General features: G+C 35.3%; 2 protein-coding genes and 1 long non-coding RNA gene across 10 annotated transcripts; 2 read left to right on the top strand and 1 right to left on the bottom strand.

Annotated features, from left to right (window-relative positions):
* The first annotated feature begins 2,419 nt into the window (after nt 1-2,419).
* LOC104893933 (uncharacterized) lies at nt 2,420-5,550 on the top strand. 5 transcript variants are annotated; one of them, XM_010680073.3, is made up of 6 exons: nt 2,420-2,628; nt 3,783-4,285; nt 4,438-4,548; nt 4,624-4,932; nt 5,012-5,262; nt 5,355-5,550. In XM_010680073.3, exons 1-6 carry the CDS (start codon nt 2,538-2,540, stop codon nt 5,461-5,463), a joined length of 1,374 nt encoding a protein of 457 aa, XP_010678375.1. In that variant the 5' UTR covers nt 2,420-2,537; the 3' UTR covers nt 5,464-5,550. The 5 variants fall into 5 exon arrangements, with proteins under 5 accessions (XP_010678375.1, XP_010678374.1, XP_048500344.1 ...); XM_010680072.3 differs by having other exon boundaries at nt 4,618-4,932; XM_048644387.1 differs by having other exon boundaries at nt 4,435-4,548.
* A 90-nt stretch (nt 5,551-5,640) lies between these two features.
* LOC104893934 (protein MICROTUBULE BINDING PROTEIN 2C) lies at nt 5,641-10,610 on the bottom strand. Of its 4 annotated transcripts, none has more exons than XM_010680075.4 (5): nt 10,172-10,610; nt 9,847-9,924; nt 9,066-9,389; nt 6,494-6,712; nt 5,641-6,185 (listed from the first exon to the last, which is right to left on the bottom strand). In XM_010680075.4, exons 1-5 carry the CDS (start codon nt 10,337-10,339, stop codon nt 6,018-6,020), a joined length of 957 nt encoding a protein of 318 aa, XP_010678377.1. In that variant the 5' UTR covers nt 10,340-10,610; the 3' UTR covers nt 5,641-6,017. The 4 variants fall into 4 exon arrangements, with proteins under 4 accessions (XP_010678377.1, XP_010678378.1, XP_057251156.1 ...); XM_010680076.4 differs by having other exon boundaries at nt 9,066-9,386; nt 10,172-10,609; XM_057395173.1 differs by having other exon boundaries at nt 10,168-10,297.
* Nucleotides 10,611-14,371: 3,761 nt separating this feature from the next.
* Nucleotides 14,372-19,487, top strand: LOC104893935 (uncharacterized). The gene is made up of 5 exons (XR_790167.4): nt 14,372-14,707; nt 17,097-17,201; nt 17,460-17,715; nt 18,431-18,668; nt 18,797-19,487. It is a non-coding gene; the product is annotated as an uncharacterized LOC104893935 (long non-coding RNA).
* The last annotated feature ends 1,444 nt before the right edge of the window (nt 19,488-20,931 follow it).

Below are 20,931 nucleotides of genomic sequence, written 5' to 3'. Positions count from 1 at the left end.
TAATTAAAAGTATGTATAAATAGATGAAAAATATATATAAACTAATATAAGAAATTTTTATAAAATGATATAAGAAATATTTATAGGATTAAATCGGGGAGAGAGAAGTTATAGGAGGAAAACAAAAAGAAAGAATCACATTGGATACGCTTGATTGGCTGAAAATCTCATTTGAGGACAAGTTAACATGGTGATTATAGTAACTCAGTTTACATAAGGTGGTAAAATTCAAAGAAAATAGTATATGTGATAATACACGAAGCACTGTAAAAAAAGAGTCCTTGCTTCAATCATTTCAAAATTCTATACATTTCAAAATTCTATACATTTAAAAATTCAAAATTATTCCATGAAACAATATCATGCTTATGTGGTAATTTCTATATTTTTTGAAGGTTCCCTTTTATATAAATAGTTGATTACTAGCTTTCAAAATCGTGCTATGCACAAGTTAAAAGTAAATAATAAATATTGATTATTTACCTTAGTAGAAGTTGCCTAAATTGTATGTAGGTGCATAACCTCCAAGAATAGGTTTAGCACGGAATAAATGAGAAATTAGTGATTTATTGGACAATTATATCACAAGACGTGTAAATCTTCTTATAATTGAATGATTATATGACTTGATAATATATTCGTAGTAATATATATTCCATGATCAAGGAGCATAATCGTGTATACATATATTTAGTTTTTGAAAATAAAGTTTATTTTGATATTTAAAGTCTCTTCTTGTTCTAGAAATGTTGAATATAGATGTTATTTAGCTTTACTAGTCTTGTATGCACAGAATGCCTTCGAAAGCAAAAAAAATAAAGCTAAATTGTAATGCATTTAATAACCTCAAATAACATTTAAGGAAAACTGTTCAAAAAGTTCCCTAAAACAAAATCTTGACATATATCTATACTAGAATTTTTTGCACGCGATGTGTGCTTGAATTTTTTTCAAAACAGAAACTCGATTTTCTTTGGCATAAGAGTCGAAATTCGAACATTAGACATACGAAGTATAATTGTTTTTAGTTGCAAAATTTGATTGGTTTAGTGTCACTTAAGTTCTCACCATTTTTTTTTTTTACTTTTCAAAGTTAAATTCTATGAACAAAATAGAAATTTTATTGAATTTATTTATGATTATAATTTTTTAGTTGATTTTTGAATTAAGTACAATACTTATAAATTGTAAAGAAAGTGGACACTTTGATTTCAAGTCAATTTTTTCATAGGTTGTAAGTTTGTAAGTGAATTTTTAAGTTTTTGTAAAGTTTTCTCATTTTAGTGATTTGCATAACGTAAATTATGCAATTTTATGATTTTAGTTGACTTGTGAGTGATTGTTATAATTATATTTTTGTATTTTTGTTTGAAGCCCCTTTGATTTGTAAGTGAATTTGTAATTTAGAATGGGAAGGGGTAACATAGTCTCTTCATTCGGGGACAATAGCTCCCCCCTTCCCTTATATAATAGAGAATATGTTGTACTTTAATTCTTGAATGATATTTTACATAAACCTTTTTACCTTGATAATTAATCGCTATTATATAATAGAAAAAATAGGTCCAAATATATGTAAAATTTCATTATATATAGGAAACACTATAAAAAAGTAAATAATTTTTTTCCTTGTCTAACTTCTAAATTCTGATTTCACTACAAATACACCTCTATTTTTTTTATCATGACCCACCATTAATTGTGAATGGTTCTTGAGAATAGTGATTTGTAAGTAAATTTTTGTAAATGTTTTTGTATGTATTGACGTTCTAGGTTATTAGTTTTAGTTTGTATGTTAATTTTAAGTTTTAATAAAGTTTCCTGACTAGTGATTTGCGTGATTTTTATAACGTACTTTTCTCAATTGTATGAGTGATTTGTAAAGTTTCTTCTTGTGAGTGAGTGTTGTAAATTAATTTTTGGTAGTTTTTTTAGTGCCGATTTTGATTTTGACATTCTTTTGTAATTTAGAAAGGGAAGGAGGGCAAAATAGGCATTTCAAAAGAGGACACCATTGCTCCCCCTTCCCTTATATAATAGTGATTTAGCATATATCTAAATACTGCAACAATGTAATTACGTAACTAAATTTAGAGAGTTGGTTGTGTTTTTTTTTTTTTTTTTTGTTCTTCTTGTTTTATATAAAAACTTGATAAAGTTGAATTTTGACAAGAGTTAATGACAATAGAAGTGAGATGAATTAAGTTATAAATAGTTTGTCGTCAAAGTAAAGTATTAATGTATTTCATATTAAAAAAAAGTTTATAAAATTGAGTTTGTATATTTTTTGAGGAAAAACGAGCAAACTGTATTATATCAGATCAATGTCCGCCAAAGTCTGAAGACTTTGCGCGAACACATTCGTACATACATACTCCACATTAATATTTATATCCCATCTAGCTACAACATGAGCCACAATATTTCCTGCTCGTTTCACATGAACACAACGAAATAAAACAAAAGAGGAACTAATTTCCGCATTATCGTCGAACAAAAGGAAAATAGGGGCAGCAGTCAGCACCAAAGTCACGAGAATGAATAGCGCGAACCACATTTATCGCATCACTCTCCAAAATCACCCTTTCAAAACCCAGCCTCTTCGCCAACCACACTCCATATCTGACAGTTGAGTTTGTATATTTATTATACGTGGATACAAATTTTGAAGAGCTAGAATTGAGATATAAATTTGAAAACTTTTTGTTGTTGTAAGAATCAGAAATTTCTTCATCTTCTTAGTTCTTAAGAACAGCCATCACCATTCTTTAAACTTGCTCCTTTAAATGTTCTAGTCTTGCCATTTTCACTGTCCAGATTTTTTAACAGAAGAACAAAATAACAAAAATAGAATCTCAAACTGTTGTGCACATATCTTTTCTTACCATTTATATCTCTGAAATTCTGAACTGACCCATAATGGAGGCAATCTATAGCAGACTTTATTATTACCTGTTAAAACTTCATAACTTCTGCATCTTTTCAAATTTAAAAAAATTTCATTCCCTATTTATTGCATAGTTTTATCTTTCCGTTTGAAAATTAAAATCTCCTACTTTGCCAATTACTTTTCTCTATTCTTTTGCACCAACAAAAAAAAAAGAGCTTTTCTCTATTCTTTTCCAGAATTAGTGCAGAAAACTAATGTGCACACCTTGGGTTGTCAAGAAGTTAGCACTGTTGCCATTTCAAGGTAGGCACTTTCAACTTTATTTTCCATATCTTGTTTGTATTTCGACCCGAAAAAGTAATCAACCTAAAACATTCTTTCGGATGATGAAAAAGAGATTGACAATCAAAAATTTTGCTGTTCACATGATAAGGTAGTTTTCTAGTCAGAACATTCTATGATATTGATAGTCTTAGTTTAGGATTTTTTAATAGAAGCTCCATTGTTATAATAATCTATTGTGGTCCTCAACTATTTGGTACTGCACTACTAAATTAATAGGACTTATACTTTTACTCTGATGACTGTGTTATTATTCTTTTAAACAATTTTTCATTTTAAAACAACATATAATATGAACTATCATTATCTAAAACATGCCACCCACAACTCAAAACTTAGGCAATATAGAGTTGTAGACAGCAGAAAGAACATTCTTCATCTATGAAGATCCAAGACCAAAAAAGAAGAAAGAAAAAAGCTAGAGAAAATATTGATGATAAATTCTGTAGATTCTGGGTTAAGTCAATCACAAAAAACCCATCAAAAGACAATAAAAGAACCAAAAGGGATCCATTTCTCTGAATGCATTACCATTCTTTTCTTTTCTCAGTGATGTGCAAATGTTCATATCTCAATGAGGAAGAACTAAATAACAGGAAAAACCGAGCTGTTTTTCCTTCCTCAACTTCGTCTTCTCAAGTAACAACACCAAAGAAAACTTCATCCCCTTCATCATCGACGTCCCAAAGGGAGATTTGTACTACATTAGTCTCTTCCCCAAGTTCACCAGGGTCAGGAGCTAACACACCAAAAACTTTGTTATCACCACGACGAACAGAAGCACTGGAAGGCCGATCAGCAGCTTGGGTAGCAAAAAATGAGGCTAGGAATGGTGGGAGCACTCCTAGGATATTGCTACCTCGACTTAAGCAAGGGAAGCTCAAAAGGCGCGTTACTATTGGATCAACACTATCTACTAGTAGTGGTTCAGGTGATATAGAGGAAGCTGATTGGCCACCCTTTGCTGATGAAGACTACATTGTGTTCTGCTTTGAAGAAGATGGTGCATTTCATGTTGTTATGGAAGAGAGCCCCAAGATTATCACTCGAAAGGTTAGATTACGCGAAACTTTTTTCGCAGAACTTTTGTACCTGGAAGAACATAGTAGTAAGCTAAGTAGTACAATAACATTATTACAATAGGATAAATGATCTTTAATATTCTCATGTCTGATTGTCTGATGGAAATTTTTATGTAAAAGCAGCTTCAGTGTGAAAAACATGGGAATATCACCTGCGCATGTAATGAGGAGAACAGGGATGTTAACCATCTAACGCTTATAAACAGAAGAGACTGTTTGTTACCACATCAAGAGGTCAGATAAAGAAGCCCTTTTGAAATGAGTGACCATTGAGGTTAATTGCTGATGATGACAATGGTTTAGTTGCAGGCTGATGAAAATTTGAGTAACAGTGAATTGAGTCCAAAGATGCAACAAGATGGAACTAATGTTGGTGATCATTTGTTTTCGAACAACAAATTCATGCTTGAAAATGAATCGACTGAATCATTGGAATGCAGAAATGGATCAATTGAATCAACTGACTGTGGTCGATTGGATGATGAAGAGCAGTTCCATAATGAACATAACCCTGAAGTTGAACTTTCATTATCACGCTGGAACTCGATAGGCGAAGATGAAAACAATGACAATGATCTTCCTGCTTTTAAGAGACATTGGTTGTTACCCAACATAGAGGTAAGAACTATTATTTTTCTTTTGAGAAAATTCAGCTTTTATTATAAATGTTCAACTTTCATTTTGGGTTGGTTTTTAGGTTGGGGAGGAAGATGTGTTTTTGAGTCCGAAATCTCAGCTGGGAATGATGATTAGGATCGAAGAGCTCTTGAAGAGCGATAATGACATATCAAGCATAGAATCTGATCAATCAAGTGGTTTCAGTGGATCAGACAGTAGAGATGATCAAGACGATCAAATCGAGGGGAACGAAGAAGTGGCTCCAGAATCGGCTAAATCAAGCGTCTCAAATCAATCAATTAGCAGCTCAACCTCATTTAAATTCCCCGTGTAAGAACCTTTACATGGCTCTCCAAAGAAAAAATTATAGGTGTGGTTACTGATGAGATGTTGACAAAATGATTGTGGTGCTTATTTTGCAGGTTAGATTGGGAATGGACTGGGAGTCCAATTACATGGCCAAGATCAGGCAGCTTTCAGTTCAGAAAGCATAAATCTCGTCCTGCATGTCTTCGATGTTGTAAATTCTGAAAGAATCCCCATATTTGTTTTTCCCCCGAATTGAAATACCCTCAGCCCCTCCCCTGAAAATTTATGAAAAGAATTTGGCTGCAAAAATTATGCTGGTGTGCTTCACTCGTAGACTCATAGTGTTGATACTTCTATGCAAGTAGTCCAAAGTACATTTTTTTGAACATTTTGTAGAAATAACATCCTGAAATTGGAACTTAAGCATTTACTTTGGATCAATTTACCATTACAATGCACACCGATCACACACTAAAAAGAAATTTCGTTCACTAAGAACATGAGATTTGCTCATTCCTAAGAAGCGCGCTCTTTTTTTTCATTCTTCTTTGTAGCATACAACTAATTATAAACAATGTAATTCAAAAGCCCCCCTGATCTAATGGTGTGCAAGCTGATGGTGACAATCCTGAAGACAATGGAAAAATTACTATTCCATGACTTTGGCCCACGTGTGAACTGACTTGCATGATGAAAGATGTGATCACCACAAGCTTGCCTGCATAATTTTATACTAAGACAGTAGTGGCAACCACCATCTCTGATAGCTTTGGACTTTAAGACTCAGCCTTGGTCCTAAAAACAAACGACTGGAGAAGTAGTCTTGCTCTAGCAGCAGCAAAAAGTGATTCTTCATCTTGCTTCTCTTTTGCCATAGCAACTGCTGCAACATAAGCTTCTCTTGCCTCTTCCATACTTTCCACCTCGTTGTCATTCATATCATCCTATTTAAATCAAAAGATGGGCTGAAATTAAGAGATGTATATACATGAATGAGATGTTACCTTTTCCAAATTAATACATCTGCTTTCTCTAAATTGCCTATTAATCTAGGACTGTTTGATGTGCAATCAATTATGTTTGGGTCAAAACCAGATACACCCCAGGATTGGATTGTGTAATTCAAACCGAGCTATTGGTTACGAGTTAGTTTTGCTAAATCTAGTTATAGATGATTGATATGGCCCTTGACATATGTAAAACAAGATAACCACCAGAATCCAGCAAATACATAGATAGATTGCTGACTTACAATGTCAGAAAGATGATCCACATAGTATGGTGTAACGTCATAATCCTCAGTAGATGTGACAGCATCATCCTTTGACAAGCCCTCAAATATATGCGTTAATGATGAAATCTGGAATTGCATGGAATCTAATTCTTCTTGGAGCCTTTCTGCCTTTTGATTGGATGTCTTTGCTTCCCACTGTAACTTCTCTACAGCCGCTTGTTTGTCTGCGAGCTTTATCTGAGAGAAAATATAATAGCATGATATTCGTGAAAAAAATTGATAGTAAACCATGCAAAAGATGCATTTTCCAGAAACATATAGTTGTGTTTGTAGATGACATATTATGCTATTGAAGACGAGTTAGTCTTGCGTGGACCTGGTCCACAATAATATTATTATTGTAGACCAAAGCCATTTATATAACATAGTGACCCTTTTTTTCCATATAGTAACCTTTTAAAATCTTAAGTTACACTATACAGTTACTATCTACCATAATGACTGATTTTTTTAATATAGTCACTCTTTCTTAAATTAGTTTATCATAATAAAATTTTCACTTTATGACATAGTAACTTTTTTTTTTCCACATAGTCAAACTTTACAATCTATATCTACTCATCTTTTATATTTATATTTTTTATGTAGTGACCTTTTTTTTTTTACATAAATCACATGAACTAGCATTAGGTCCACACTAATGGACCAGGTCCATATAAGTTTTACCAACTCATATTTAATCATCTTCTGCAACACAATAGAGTAATCTGCTCACTTAAGTGAATACCTAACCAATAATGAGCCTACCTATTAAATCAACTGCTAACAGAAAGCAAAACATAACTGAAGCGACAGATATATCAAACACTAATCTATCAAGGGCTTCAATAACAAACTATCAGAACTAGCATAGCTAAATGACTACTTTATGAAAGTAACCCCAAAAATTAACTATATAAATTCAGGGCAACACTCGATCAAACAGATTTAGCTATGGGTTCCTTGTTCAAGTGAACTCGCAGACTAAAACCCTTGAAATTGATCACCACTCCTTCAAAAAAAAAAGAGCAAGGAGATTAAACAAGGGATGTTTCTACATTCAATATAAGTACATAACTCAATAATCCTATAATGAATTTGTTCCCATTAACATAGCTCCCCCTACACAAGTAGAACTTCTTACCAGATTCTCTCCAACACTCTCAAAAAAGAAAGAGCAAGGAGATTAAACAGGTGATATTTCTACATCCAACATAAGTGCATATCCCAATAAGCCTATAATAAATTTGTTCATTAACATCACTCCCCTTACACAATTAAAATTTCTTACTAGATTCTCCCCCAACACTCTCACTAGAAAATTGTATATCAGGCTTTCAGCGCAAATGACACTTTCCAAATTGAAAATGCTGAAGATCCAGATACAAACATTCCGACCTGCATTCCCTTTTCACTTGTAACAATCACTAGCCTCCCCCTGTAACACAATATTTGCAATTTTTTATTTAGGGTTTCAGATACATATTATTTAAGCTTCCAACCTGCATTAGTCTTTCACTTGTGTAGTTGTCAAACCCTCACCAGTTTGCTATCTCTTGTTCTGATGTTTGCAATTTTCTATAATGGGTTTTCTGCATAAAATTTGTTTAGTTACTTTTACGTCTTCTCCCAGAGCAACCCCCATTCCTCAAACTTCCTACTCCAGCAAACTGGTGGCAAACATATTCCTTCAGATGATCTTCAGTATATTAGGTATCTAGGTAAGGTAATGAAAGGAAGCATACCTCAAAAAATAAATTAATAGAAAAGGCAACGGAAGGAAGTACTACCACAAAGCTCTTGCTTGCGTGATGGTATCTGGATTATAAATTTAAGATAAAAGTAGATTTACCATGATTTTGGGACTAAAGCTTTGTTGTTGTTATTGTACAAGTAGATTTACCATGGTTTTGATAGGAGTAGTAGGTGGAAATTAACAATCCTAATACACACAAAAGTACAATAGCAAGACTTAATACAAAGAATATTTAAACATGGAGTATGCAAGAGTTTGATGGACATACCAAACTACGCTTAGCCTACTAGTAAGGATTGTACCTTCCAACCTTAGGGTTGGGGGTTCCATCCCCACTAGGGGGCACTTTGGGGGATGGGATTCCCCTTACCTTTCCCCCCATTCCCAAAGTGTCTAGCCCGCTAACCCACGTCTACCTGCAAGAGGTTCCGGGCTTTCGCGGCTCTCCTGCCCAAAATTCCCCCATTTGGCTCTAAGGCATCTTAATCCATAACAACTCATCAACTCAAGCAGGATCAGTTGACTCCACGATTCATTAAAGTTCATGCAATTCAGTTGTTTATGAAAAAGCAAGACATAGAACAAGAGAGCAGCAGTGTTAAAACCTAAATGTCCACAATTATTACAAAACAATTTGCAAGAACTAGATAATTTATTAGCAGCATGCAGAAAAACGAGAATGTCCTGCAAGAACTAGATAATATATGTGCAGCATGCAGAAATACGAGAACATCCAAGTATAATGCAACAGCAAGAGAATGATTACATTGTATATAAAACCTAGAAGAAGAATACCTTTGCTTCGTTCAGTTGTGATTGACTTGACTTAACCAGAGAATCCTTCTCAGCGGCAAATTGCTTTAGCTCATTAACTTGTATCTGTATTGAATCAATCTGTTTCTTAGACATCTCTGCTGCTTTTAAGAGTTCATCTTTTTCCGACAATTGCTGTCGTAAAACCTCCATCTGTTCCCTCAGAGAATTCAACTCTTCTTTCTCTGCAGCCATACTTGCTGGGGATATCGAGTGTTCATCTGGAGACCCCTCTGTATCATTCTTAGTATGCTTGCCTTGTACTTTGTCTGCATGCTTAGACTTAACTCCATTCCTAGTATTCTGCTAAAAGCAAAATAGAAACCCTCTAACAACTCAATCACACAGCTTTCACAATCATTTTCAACAACAACCTTCTTTGGCTAAATTGGATTATATAATCTTCATACTTCATATTCCTTACTAAAGATTACACACCTCCATCTCTCCAACGTGCAACCACTTATACTACCGAAACCAAGTAGATAAGATTACTTAAGGTGTAATCACTGCTACTTCTTAATAAATCTTATTTCCTCTTATAAAATTGAACAAGCTAATACAAAAATTCTTCATACATTGCAGAATTTTCAAATTCAACCATGTCATTTAATTTTCGACGAAAATTTCCATCAATGATACACGTTCGACAGTTTCATTTGATCCAATACACAATGCTAGGTAAAACTACACTGTAATTTCCTCATAATAATCTTAACATATCGCAAAAATAGATTAAAAAAAAAAACAAGAAAAAACTTACCTTCCTGGAATCTCTAGAAGGAGTTTTCGTATAAACCATGGAAGCTCTTCTAGTAAACGAGCTGCTAGCATTTCGGTCCTACAATTGAATAATTCAAAATTCAAATCAAACCTAAATATCACAAATTCATGATATAATTTAGGTAAAATTCATGATATATAATAATTATAGAATGTAAAGAGACCAAAGAAGAAGTTCCACAAAAAGCGAGACAAAATCTGGAATATTTCCCCATGAAATTGAAATGATGTTGTTCGTCCACATTTCGCGGATGCAAAAAATCAAAGAAGAAGAAGAAAAAAAAAGAGGAGAGAGAATTACATACAATGAGTGACTGAACGAGAGGGACAATTTCGACGAGGTCATTGTAGAGAACCCGATCCAAATCGTTGGATAAGGATTTATTATTTGGGTTATCGGCATTGAAATTGTCCGAAGATCTATCTTGTATTTCCACGTAGTCTTTTTTTGATGTTCTTCCTTGTGAGTACATTGCTCAATTTTCTCTCTCTTCGAAATTGTTATCCAGAAATGTTGGAGCAGTGTGAGAGTGAGAGTGAGAGTGAGTTTGAGTGAGTCACTGAGATGGTGGGATTGTGTTTTTTGGGAGTGTGTGGGAAGGAAGGAGAATTGATGGAGAAGAATCTTCTTGCCCGACGATGGAGGAAGGAGGAGGAGAGAGAGAGTTGCAAACTTTACTGAAATACCCCTCTTCTACTTGTGTTTTGTGTTTCTAATCTCCCTCTCTTTGAATTTAAAAGTGTGACTATTTATTTCTTTTTGGATTTTTTTAATTATAATATTATAAATTTTTGATCATTCTCTTACAATAATACAAACTAGAATTTTTTGCACGTGATGCGTGCTAGAATTTTTTTTGAAGCAGAAACTCGATTTTCTTCGGCATAAGAGTCAAAATTTGAACATTAGACATACAAAGTATAATTGTTATTAGTTGTAAAATTTGATTGGTTTAGTTTCTGTCACTTAAGTCTCTCACCATTCTTTTTTTTTTTTTTTACTTTCAAAGTTAAATTTTATGAACAAAATAGAAATTTTATTGAATTTATTTATGATTTCTAATATTATAATTTTTTTAGTTGATTTTTGAATTAAGTACAGTACTTCATAAATTGTAAAGAAAGTGGACACTTTGATTTCAAGTCAATTTTTTCATAGGTTGTAGTTTGTAAGTGGATTTTTAAGTTTTTATAAAGTTTTCTCATTTTAGTGATTTGCATAACGTAAATTTTGCAATTTTATGATTTTAGTTGACTTGTGAGTGATTGTTATAATTATATTTTCGGTTTTTTCACCAAGTACCCCCGAGTTTTCAAAAAATTCACCTGGTACCCTCCAAGTTTTCAAAATTCACAGGGTACCCCTAAGTTTCAAACTAATACACGGGGTACCCTTAAATGCCCTTAATGACTAACGGTGTTAACCGCCGTTAGTCATTAACCCCATTAAACCCTAATTAGGCCTAATTAACCTAACTAAACCCTAATTAGGCCTAATTAACCTAACCCTAACCCCTAATTTCAAACCCTAACCCTAACCCTAACCCCACCCCACCACCCTGGCAGCCCCCCACCCCGACAGCCCCCACCCCTTACAGCCCCCCACCACCCCGTGGCAGCCCCCTCCCCTACAGCCGTCGCCACTCCCTCGAATTACCCACCCCCGCCCCGTCCCCACCCCGTCAAATTACCCACCCCTCCCCCTTCCCCGTCGAAAAATGCACTCCCTTTCCTTTGCTCTCTTCTCGGCACAAGTCGCCCACCAACAAGTCGTCGACCACCTCTTCAGCGCCCCCTCAAACTGCTCGGCGTCAGCGTCACTTGTGTTTCAACCCTAAAATCGAGTGGGTGGGGAATGAGGCTGCGAGGCGCCACGCAAAATATGAGATGAAGCGAGGGTGGGGAAGGGTGCGTCGCGGTGGGGGGAGGGGTGCGGAATTCTTCGGGGTTTGGGGGAGGGGTGGCGACGGGAAAGGGGAAGGAGGGCTGCAGAATTCTTGGAAGGGGCCTGCTGGGGTGGGGGGTTGCGGTGGTTGCGGGGAGTGGGGGAGGCAGGGTGAGGGGCTGCGGTGGGGGCGGGGGGTTGCGGTGGTGGTTGTGGCTGCAGGGGGTGGGGTGGGTGGAGGGGAGGGGGTGGTGGTTGGGTGGTAGTGGGATTAGGGTTTGAAATTAGGGGTTAGGGTTAGGTTAATTAGGCCTAATTAGGGTTTAGTTAGGTTAATTAGGCCTAATTAGGGTTTAATGGGGTTAATGACTAACGGCGGTTAACGCCGTTAGTCATTAAGGGCATTTAAGGGTACCCCGTGTATTAGTTTGAAACTTAGGGGTACCCTGTGAATTTTGAAAACTTGGAGGGTACCAGGTGAATTTTTTGAAAACTCGGGGGTACTTGGTGAAAAAACCGTTATATTTTTGGTATTTTTGTTTGAAGCCCCCTTTGATTTGTAAGTGAATTTGTAATTTAGAATGGAAAGGGGGGCAAAATAGGCATTTCAAAAAAGGACACCATTGCTCCCCCCTTCCTTTATATAATAGAGATTATTGATTATTAACTAATATATCAAACTTTTTTAAAAAAAATTCCAAGTAAGTCGATCCTAGCTGTTAACTTGTTGTAGCAGGTAAATAAGCTGACGTGACACTCACTAGAACACGTGTAGTTATTTTATTGGTTGATTTATTAAATTTTATTTAAATTTTGAAAAAAAAATCCTTCTTCGCTTGCTCCCTCTCCACTCTCTTTCTTCCTCCCCCACCCCACCTTCCCCTCCCCTAGCCCATGTCGGCCTACCAATCCGTCCTCAATCGTTTTTCTCTTTTCCTCGCTCCTCCCCCACCCAACAATAGAGGTGATCAAGGTGAGCCCGATCCGATCCGAAAATGGGCGGGCATGCTTTTTTGCCCCGCGGTCGGACTCAGCGTGGCCCGACCCAATTTTTTGGACAAAACCTAGATTTGGAAAAATATGCTAAATTTCAGCCTAACCCGAAAAAGCCCAAAACAATGGGATTTGGTGCATTTTTTTGGCTCAAAACGGGCTACTTTTTTTACTAAAGTCCGGCCCCGCCCATGATCACCTCTACCCGAAAACAATCATAGCCGTCCATATTCTGGCGAATTTCGACAACTCCCTATGTTGGAAACACCCTCAAAATCAAACCCAAAATTTCTCTTTCTCCTCTTACATGTCTTTTTCATAGCCTTTGTAATCTCTCTCTTCTTCATCTTCATAGGTGTTGCCGCCATAATTTTCATGCATCTATGCATCACTGAAGGAGCTCTGTAGCACGGGCGAAACCAACAACGATCCATTTTAGGATCCGAATTTTCATCATCTAGGTACTCCTCAGTATTGCTTAAAACCCTCATAATTTCTGTAACAGCCCCCGTTATAGCTTTCTTTAAATCAATTAAAAATTATACTTAATAGAATAGCGGAAGAAAATCATAGTAAAATGGTATGGAGGTTGTCACCTGCTTGAGTCAACCCATTAATATGGCTGAGTTGACTCTACGAGCTGATTTTAAAAAAACATACATCACACAAATATAGTTTAGTTATTACAGGCCCATAGTAATATCATAATATACACCCAAACATTCTTCATATGACAAAGTTTAAGTTGCAAAAGATAATCATGTTCAAGCTTTGGTCCGCTATGATTGTTGAGACATAACTTCTCTAGAGCTTTTTGTCTGCCTACTTTAGCTTGCTACTTCCTGCACAAGAGTCTGCCCCATCAGGACAGGTTCATAGAACAAAAATCAGCTTATGCTGGTACGCAAATCAATCCAAAACTAATTATGGTGGCTGAAAATAAGGAGTAATCACACTCCGAGGTTTCTTATGCAAATCAATATTTTGGGGAAAAACAACACTATCATAAGATTACACACTTCAAAGGTTCACAAGTTCATTGTAAACATCTCAATACAAACACAAGGTTAAAATGGTTTTATATTGATGCACAGGGAGAAGAGATCACACATTGAGGTGCATCAAGATGCAGACCTCCACACAATTTAAAGTTTAAACTCCTACTATTTACTCGCTTTCTAGCTTTTATAGGACAATCCTCACACTTTATATACACATTCCTCTTCTATACGCAAAAAGAACTCAAAATCGTCTATCATAATTTCTAAAACAATCCACAAATGTTCCGTTATTAAAAAGAAAACTCTTTCTTACTTTGATAGGAATGATTGAAGGAGCTTATGACAGTAGTTCAATGACAATTGAGGTGCATAATGACTTATCAAAATCAAGATTTGCCCATATAGTTCAACTAGTAAACAACTTAAATTATCATAAGTCACTAGGTGCATAATGAATTATCATAAGATTTTATACCAAATGCTCCAGTTGACTAATCAACACGAGCATTTGTGATACAAATGCTCGGGTTCTTCAACGGAGCATTTGGATAATTAGGCGCGAGTTATTTTCTTATATTACCAAGTATTACTCATATCAGCCGTCCCAAATTAAAGTCCCAAGTCTTCTATCAGTTATCAATCCTAAATTCCTAATTACCAAGTCGCCTCCCCCTCCCAAAGTCCCAAGTGTCGTCCCTCCCTCCCTCCCTCCCTCCTCCCTCCCTCTGCCGGATTTCAATTGGAACTCCCTTCGCACAAGTCACTGGCCGCTGTTCGAAGTCTGCCACAGTTCGAAATCCCTGGCCGCAGTTCAATCGATTTTAGACAATTCCGGTGAAAAATTGTTTGCTCAGGTTCAATCGAGTTCGAAGTCTTCCGCCGTTGCTGCTTCCACCACATTTCACCGCCGTTGCTGCTTCCACCACAGTTAACCGAAGTCAATCGTACAGTTGATCCCTTAGGTTTCTTTTTTTTCTCTCTCCAAAAATTTATGTGAAACACCCTAATTTAGCAATTTTCAATGTGCTTCTAATTATTCAAATTGCGCCTAGTTTGCAGAACTCATTCAATTTATTTGCTACATGTTCCTCTGAATTTTTTTTTTCTATAAATGCAAGTATTCATGGCAAGAGTCAATTTTTAGTCTTTATAACTGTTGCCAATTTTGTTGATTATGGCGGATTTGAATTAGAGTGTTTCGTTAATTCTCGTTAATTGTTTCGTTAATTCTCATTGTTTGTGTTATTAATATATGTTCTGATTAAATTTGTTGTGGATGTGTGTTTTTTTTATTAGGTTTTGGATAGTTAATAGTTAATGAGAGAGTTTTATTGAGTTTCGCCCTAATTTATGTACTGTCGATGATCCCACACATGTAAGAATTGTCAAAGGATTCCACAAGTAAAAAAGAGCTGAAATGTCCCGGAAGCATAAATTTCTGAAACAAAAACAAGCTTACATCTAGTTAGCTCACAGAGGTAAAACTATGTAATGTAAAGGAAAAATAAGGATAGAAATGGTGAGGAGTGACTCTTGGCAGAATACTGTTAGTTTGGCTATGGAGAGGGAAGTCAAGTCTGATTTTAAGAGTTTTATGGTGAGTGTTAATGTTTGCTATGTTGTTTAATGGGTTGTTACTTGTTTGATTGTTGGTTAATTTAGGTAAAAAGATTTCAAACTAATTTTTTGCAAGTTTCATTGATGTCTTTTAGTCAATTGAAAGAATGTGATAGAAAGAGGGTCACAATGAAACAAGAGGACAATTGCCTAACAAGGGAAACTAGCAATAATAGTGATAGGTTTACCGGTTTAGCCTTTTGAATTATGTTGTAGGGAAATAGAACTAGAAGCTAGTGAGGCATGGTTTGACTAAGTGAATATTACCGAAGTTATATACCATCTGCTGCAAATTATATTAGCTTAACATGAAGTATTTATTGAAAAGTATGCTAGTGTTATAGTTACAATTACCACTCTGATAAAACTGTTAGAGAAGGGCAATACTCATCACACTTATGAACTGAGAGGTGTTGTGCATTGTCTGTACGTGAACTACTGTCACAATTTAAGAACTTGCACATGCTATGAAGTATCAGATCCCTATATCACTTTGTTCAACTTTGCTTTTACGCGTTTGTGATAAGGTTAACATGTTATCGGATGAGCTTCTTTGCTGAAGTCGCGGCTGCATGGATTTGGCCTTAATGTGTTAGCATTCGTTGTCTGAGCTAGCAAAAATGGTCCAAACTAGTGATTCTTGGTCCAATTTTCTATATAAAGTAAAGCAAACAAAAATCAGTTCACGTCATTAGTTGCCAGAATGATCAAAGTCAATTTGACAAGAGCTTTCACTATCTATGTAGCATCTGTGTCCTGTGATCTGTGTCATGACAGGATGAGAGTCATACTCGAAACGATAGGCGAAAATGAAAACGAAAGCCACACACTCTAAGCAAATTAAAGGAAAAAAAGTAAGCCAGATCACAACACTCGAATAATCGAATGAATGAACAACAAAACTAAAAAGATGAATTAACGAATCAGCAACTGACAATGCTCTCTATAGGAGTGTATTTCTTGTATTTTTGCGCATATGGTAATTGTTGAGTCAAATAGTCTTGATGCAGTGTATTGGAGCTTTTGATGTCAAACACACTGGGATTTATTTATTATTTTATGAATATATATGAATTTTACTTTTTGGTGTTTCTGTGATGACCCATACACAAAAGGAATATAAATTTTTGTCATTTACTTTATGTGCTTGCTAGAATATTTTCATAGCAATGGTAACTTGCATTTGGAATAAGGGAATTCCACGTCCGGCATGTGCAGGATTGTTGTTGTGTTTAAGGTGTTATTTGGAGCATCCTAGTGTTATTGATGTATTCATGGACACCTGAACATGTGTACACTGTATATTGTGGAGTGATGAATATGACTAAATATAGATTGGTGTAACTTTTCCAGTTGATGTTCGATTAGAGTTGTAGAGTGAGAGAAATGCAATAATCCTCTAAGTGAGGATGAATGTCTTGTTTATCACAACTTACAAAATCTGGAACCTTGCTTTAATTTTTGATTGTGTTAGCACCTTCTAGTCTGCTAACCTGATAGGTCAACCATTTGAGGCTTTGAGCACCAAAATTAAACTTACGGGTCATGTGGTTGATTAAATGCCAACTGGACATTAGTTTGTTTTATTCGCCTTCTCTATTTCTTTTGTCATGTCTTAGTCTGCTCAGGATCTTTGATTTTTGGGCCTTTGGCTTGTCATCAAAGAAATGGGGGGCAAAATTGTCAGTTGCCATATGCACACAATATGAAATAGTTACTTGGTACTAATTTCAGGCAGTGGCGTGAGAAGATATTAAGTTTGGATTAATGACTAAGGATTCTGGCAGTGGTGGTGGTTCTGGAACTCCTAGGCTCAGACCCCGTAAGCAGTCTAATGAGGTTGGTTTATTTATTGAAATGTGTTTCCCTGTACTTCTTTTAGAGGAACTTGCCTTCCTTTCTCATCTGCTCTTTTATGGGTTATTTCTTTGTATTTTTTGTTATTTTCCTCCCTTTTTGATAGTTAAACTCGTAATTAATGAAAATTTCTATTGGTTTGCCTCTAAATCTGTGTTTATTAGCTTGTATGGGCATCTAAAAAACACTCTAAGTCTCTAACTCGTCTTTTATTCCCAAATCGAAAATGTCTTTAATTAGATACCTGCTGAGATCACTAAACAAAATGGGGGCAGTTTACTTGTTAATGATCATAACAAGTACAAATCTGTGTGGATCCGCACGCATTCTAGCTTTGGATGATTGGGGTTTTGTCTTCATCATCTACATGGGTCATCTTTATATTTGTGCCATGGTGGTTGTGATTCAAATTCTGATGGCAAAGGAACTGTTCAATCGATCTATTACGGAAGGTTCGAGAAGATTGAGATCTTCCTGGTTTTCGGCTATTAAATTGGTGAGAGTTTGAAATTAAGAAAATTTATAGCAAATTTTTTATAACTGCTTTTGTAGCAGTTGAAAGCACATTATCATTCGATATATTCTTTTTTTCAGGCACTTCTTCTTTACTGCAATGTTGTTTGTGTATGGTCGATTTATCAGTCAGTGGCTTGTCAATACTATCAATTCAGACAAAGTATTATATAAGCTTGTTAGCATTCTTATCAAGTACCATATGGTGATTTGTTATTTCTTGTATATTGCAGGTTCATCAGTTTTTTCTTGTTAGCATTCTTATCAAGTATCATATGGTGATTTGTTTTTTCTTGGACTATTGAGTATAGCTGCATGTGTTCAAACTAATGGTTTCTAGTCCCATGAGTGCTAATTGTCTGGAACCTGTATTGCATAACATCTTGCACATGTATGTTCTCTGAAAGTGGGAGTGCTTTTTTTGAAAACTAAAAAGTTTGTGAGAGATATTGTATTCCGTATATGTCGATGTATCTAGTTTCTACCCTATTAAGTACTATATCCCCTATCTCAAAGTTATTCAGTGTTCATGCTTCATGATCAGTATTAAGATGTAGTTCTATTTCTAAATAAAGCAAAACTGGAAAATCAACTCGAACTAGATGTTCAACATGATGGTTCCAACCTTTTGATTATTTCTAAGAGTTTGAGGTGTGCAGGACCTCTTTTTGAGTAATATGTTTGTTGGATTGTTACAGGATTGAGATGGCTATAATCTTTCGCAGACGCAGAAGTCGGTCAAGCTCCCCCATCGTCGTAAAAGTCATTCACCTATAAGGCGTCGTAAGAGCTTTCTCCAACAACACGGCATTACAGGACAAAGAAAAGTAGAAGTTCGTCTCGCTCTCCTCCAAGTAAGTCCCGCAGTCCAAGTGTTGCATCAGCTGAGCGCAAGGAAGCCAAAAAGAAACAGAAAAAGGAAGAAGAAAAGAAAAGGTAGTTGCAGTAATGCGTAAATTATGCTTCAAATATCTAACCTCATCTGGTCTAGTTGTTATTCTGCAAGTCTACGGTCTGCATACTTCCTTACTGTCAACTGATTATGAAAATGTTTGTGAACACAGGGATTCCGCACAAGCTGGTGATTTATTTGTCATCTGATTCTTTTTGAAGTCTGGGTTAGTGTATCAGAAAAGAAATCACTCATTTTTTTCTTCATATTGTTGTAAATATTCTCTGTTTCTACATCTATTTGCTTGTACTTTCAGTCTGTTGGCTTTTGGTTTTGCCTTCGTGTAAATTCTGCTTCCTTCCTTCATGTCTTTGCTTTCGTGTTGGACCTTTCTGTGTAGCTATCTGTCTGGTTAGCAGCAGACTTCTTCCATATCTTATGAGCTGATTCTCACATGTGCTTCTCTTGGATTTATAATTATAAATATGCTACAGGGTACTTGAACTCTGGTGAACCTGTTACGCAAGTGAATGACAGAAAATGATTGGAACGATGACAGACCTAAGCTAGCTATACTTAATTGTTTTGTTAATGTAAACATTGTAAACCAATGACACATATATTTTATTGTATTTATTAAGTTCTGGAATGCTTCTCATGTTTCTTTATCCCATGTGCTGAATGGAGCATAGGGAAGAAGAGGGGAAGAATTTGAGACATGCGTAAAAATTGGAGCTATGCTTTATTGTTTTGTTGATGTAAACCAATAAATCATAGATTTTGTTACAGTTGATACATTTCTTGGCTGCTCATGTATTCAGTTGTGATTTTTTTGCTCCTATTACAAGATGGAATTTTTGTTTTGTTTTCTCGTGTTTTGCAAACCTGTTACTCATGCTGTTGGCCAGCAGGGGTAGCAGGTCTGAATTTTTTTTTAATAAGAAAAGCTCAAATGCTCCGGTTGTTAAGGAAAAACCGGAGCATTTGTTATAACAAATGCTCCGGTTTTTCCTTAAGAACCGGAGCATTTGTAAAATGCACAAATGCTCGTATGACGTTTGCTACGCGTTAAATACGGAGCATTTGGGGCCTAAACAACCGGAGCATTTGAGGTTTTTTCTACTAGTGAGTAAAAAGGAGATTTTTAGATTTCTTAAACGATGATTTAGTTAGCATAAATCATAACTTTGAAACTAACCTTCATAATATGAGTTCTTAAGCCTTTAACCTACTGAAATTTCCAACTATTATAAAGAAATTCATTCTTCAAAACTTTCAAAAAAAAACTTAAACATAGTTTGTCTCTAAAAATGCAATTTCTAAGTGTATTTCCTCCTTCTTTGGTGTGTTATTGAATAAGGAAGCACTTCAAACAAGGTTGACCACTCAAATATAGTAACTTAATGATATGATTTTTTGAAATAAATTCTCGAAAACTTTTACTTATCATTAGCTAAACATATTCTTATAAGAAACATGAAAAACAAGGTGGTTTAGTCACCCTTTTAATGTAAAAATCAATTACCAAAATCAGAATGTCTTTTTAACCATGAATACCTATACATGCAACCTCTTAATAATAACTTAAGCTACTTCTTCATCAACCAAACATCATTCCAAAATATTTCAAATACCAACACACGCAAAAATCTCATAAATAAAACCGGTAAACATGTGACTAGTTTCTAGCATAGAAAAAGAACACAAATTCTACCTGGTTTATGAACCTGCGATGAATATTCCTATTTGATACTAATATACAGTAGCTAATGATAACCTAAAACAAAGAAATTCATCCTTAAAATCGTTCTTAATAATTTTCCAAAATTTACACATAACTAGTGTTCCAAAAGAGATTGATTTTTGTATAACTAGTGTTCCAAAAGACCCCATTTAACTTACTGAAGGGAAAATTATGTGAAATAAAAACCTGATAATTTGCTTAATAGTTGAAACATAATTCCTATCTTTCAATAATTCTCAACTCTCACAATTTCAACTTCTTAAAATAATATGCCAACCCTAGAATCCAGATAAAATTATTCATACTCTCATTTAACTAATGATACTAGTATTATTATATTTTCTTCTAAGCAACAATTACATATAAGCACAATTTATTTTCATATACACTTATCATACGTATTATCTACGTACAATCACATTTAAATTCTGTGACTTAGGTTACTTAATCACATACTAAACCCTCATTATTTACCGGCTGTTACATGTTCCCCCCCTCAAGAAGTTGCGTCCTGAAACTTAAGTCGTACCTTAGAAAAGTTGCAGATAGCGGTGCTTCATATC

This window comes from Beta vulgaris, chromosome 5 (genome assembly GCF_026745355.1).
Source record: "Beta vulgaris subsp. vulgaris cultivar EL10 chromosome 5, EL10.2, whole genome shotgun sequence".
Classification (NCBI taxonomy): domain Eukaryota; kingdom Viridiplantae; phylum Streptophyta; class Magnoliopsida; order Caryophyllales; family Amaranthaceae; genus Beta; species Beta vulgaris.
Note: the sequence above shows the minus strand (reverse complement) of the source record. Positions and strands in the feature narration are given on the sequence as shown.

Excerpts from the sequence above, each read along its gene's own strand:
- LOC104893933 (XM_048644385.2), top strand. The coding sequence starts at position 2,538 with ATGAATAGCGCGAACCACATTTATCGCATCACTCTCCAAAATCACCCT. Across the intron at positions 2,629-3,782 it reads ACCACACTCCATATCTGACA|TGATGTGCAAATGTTCATAT; the intron begins GTTGAGTTTGTA and ends TTCTTTTCTCAG. Across the intron at positions 5,263-5,354 it reads ACCTCATTTAAATTCCCCGT|GTTAGATTGGGAATGGACTG; the intron begins GTAAGAACCTTT and ends CTTATTTTGCAG.
- LOC104893934 (XM_010680075.4), bottom strand. The coding sequence starts at position 10,339 with ATGTACTCACAAGGAAGAACATCAAAAAAAGACTACGTGGAAATACAA. Across the intron at positions 9,925-10,171 it reads CTCTCGTTCAGTCACTCATT|GACCGAAATGCTAGCAGCTC; the intron begins GTATGTAATTCT and ends ATTCAATTGTAG. Across the intron at positions 6,713-9,065 it reads CACAACTGAACGAAGCAAAG|ATAAAGCTCGCAGACAAACA; the intron begins GTATTCTTCTTC and ends ATTTTCTCTCAG.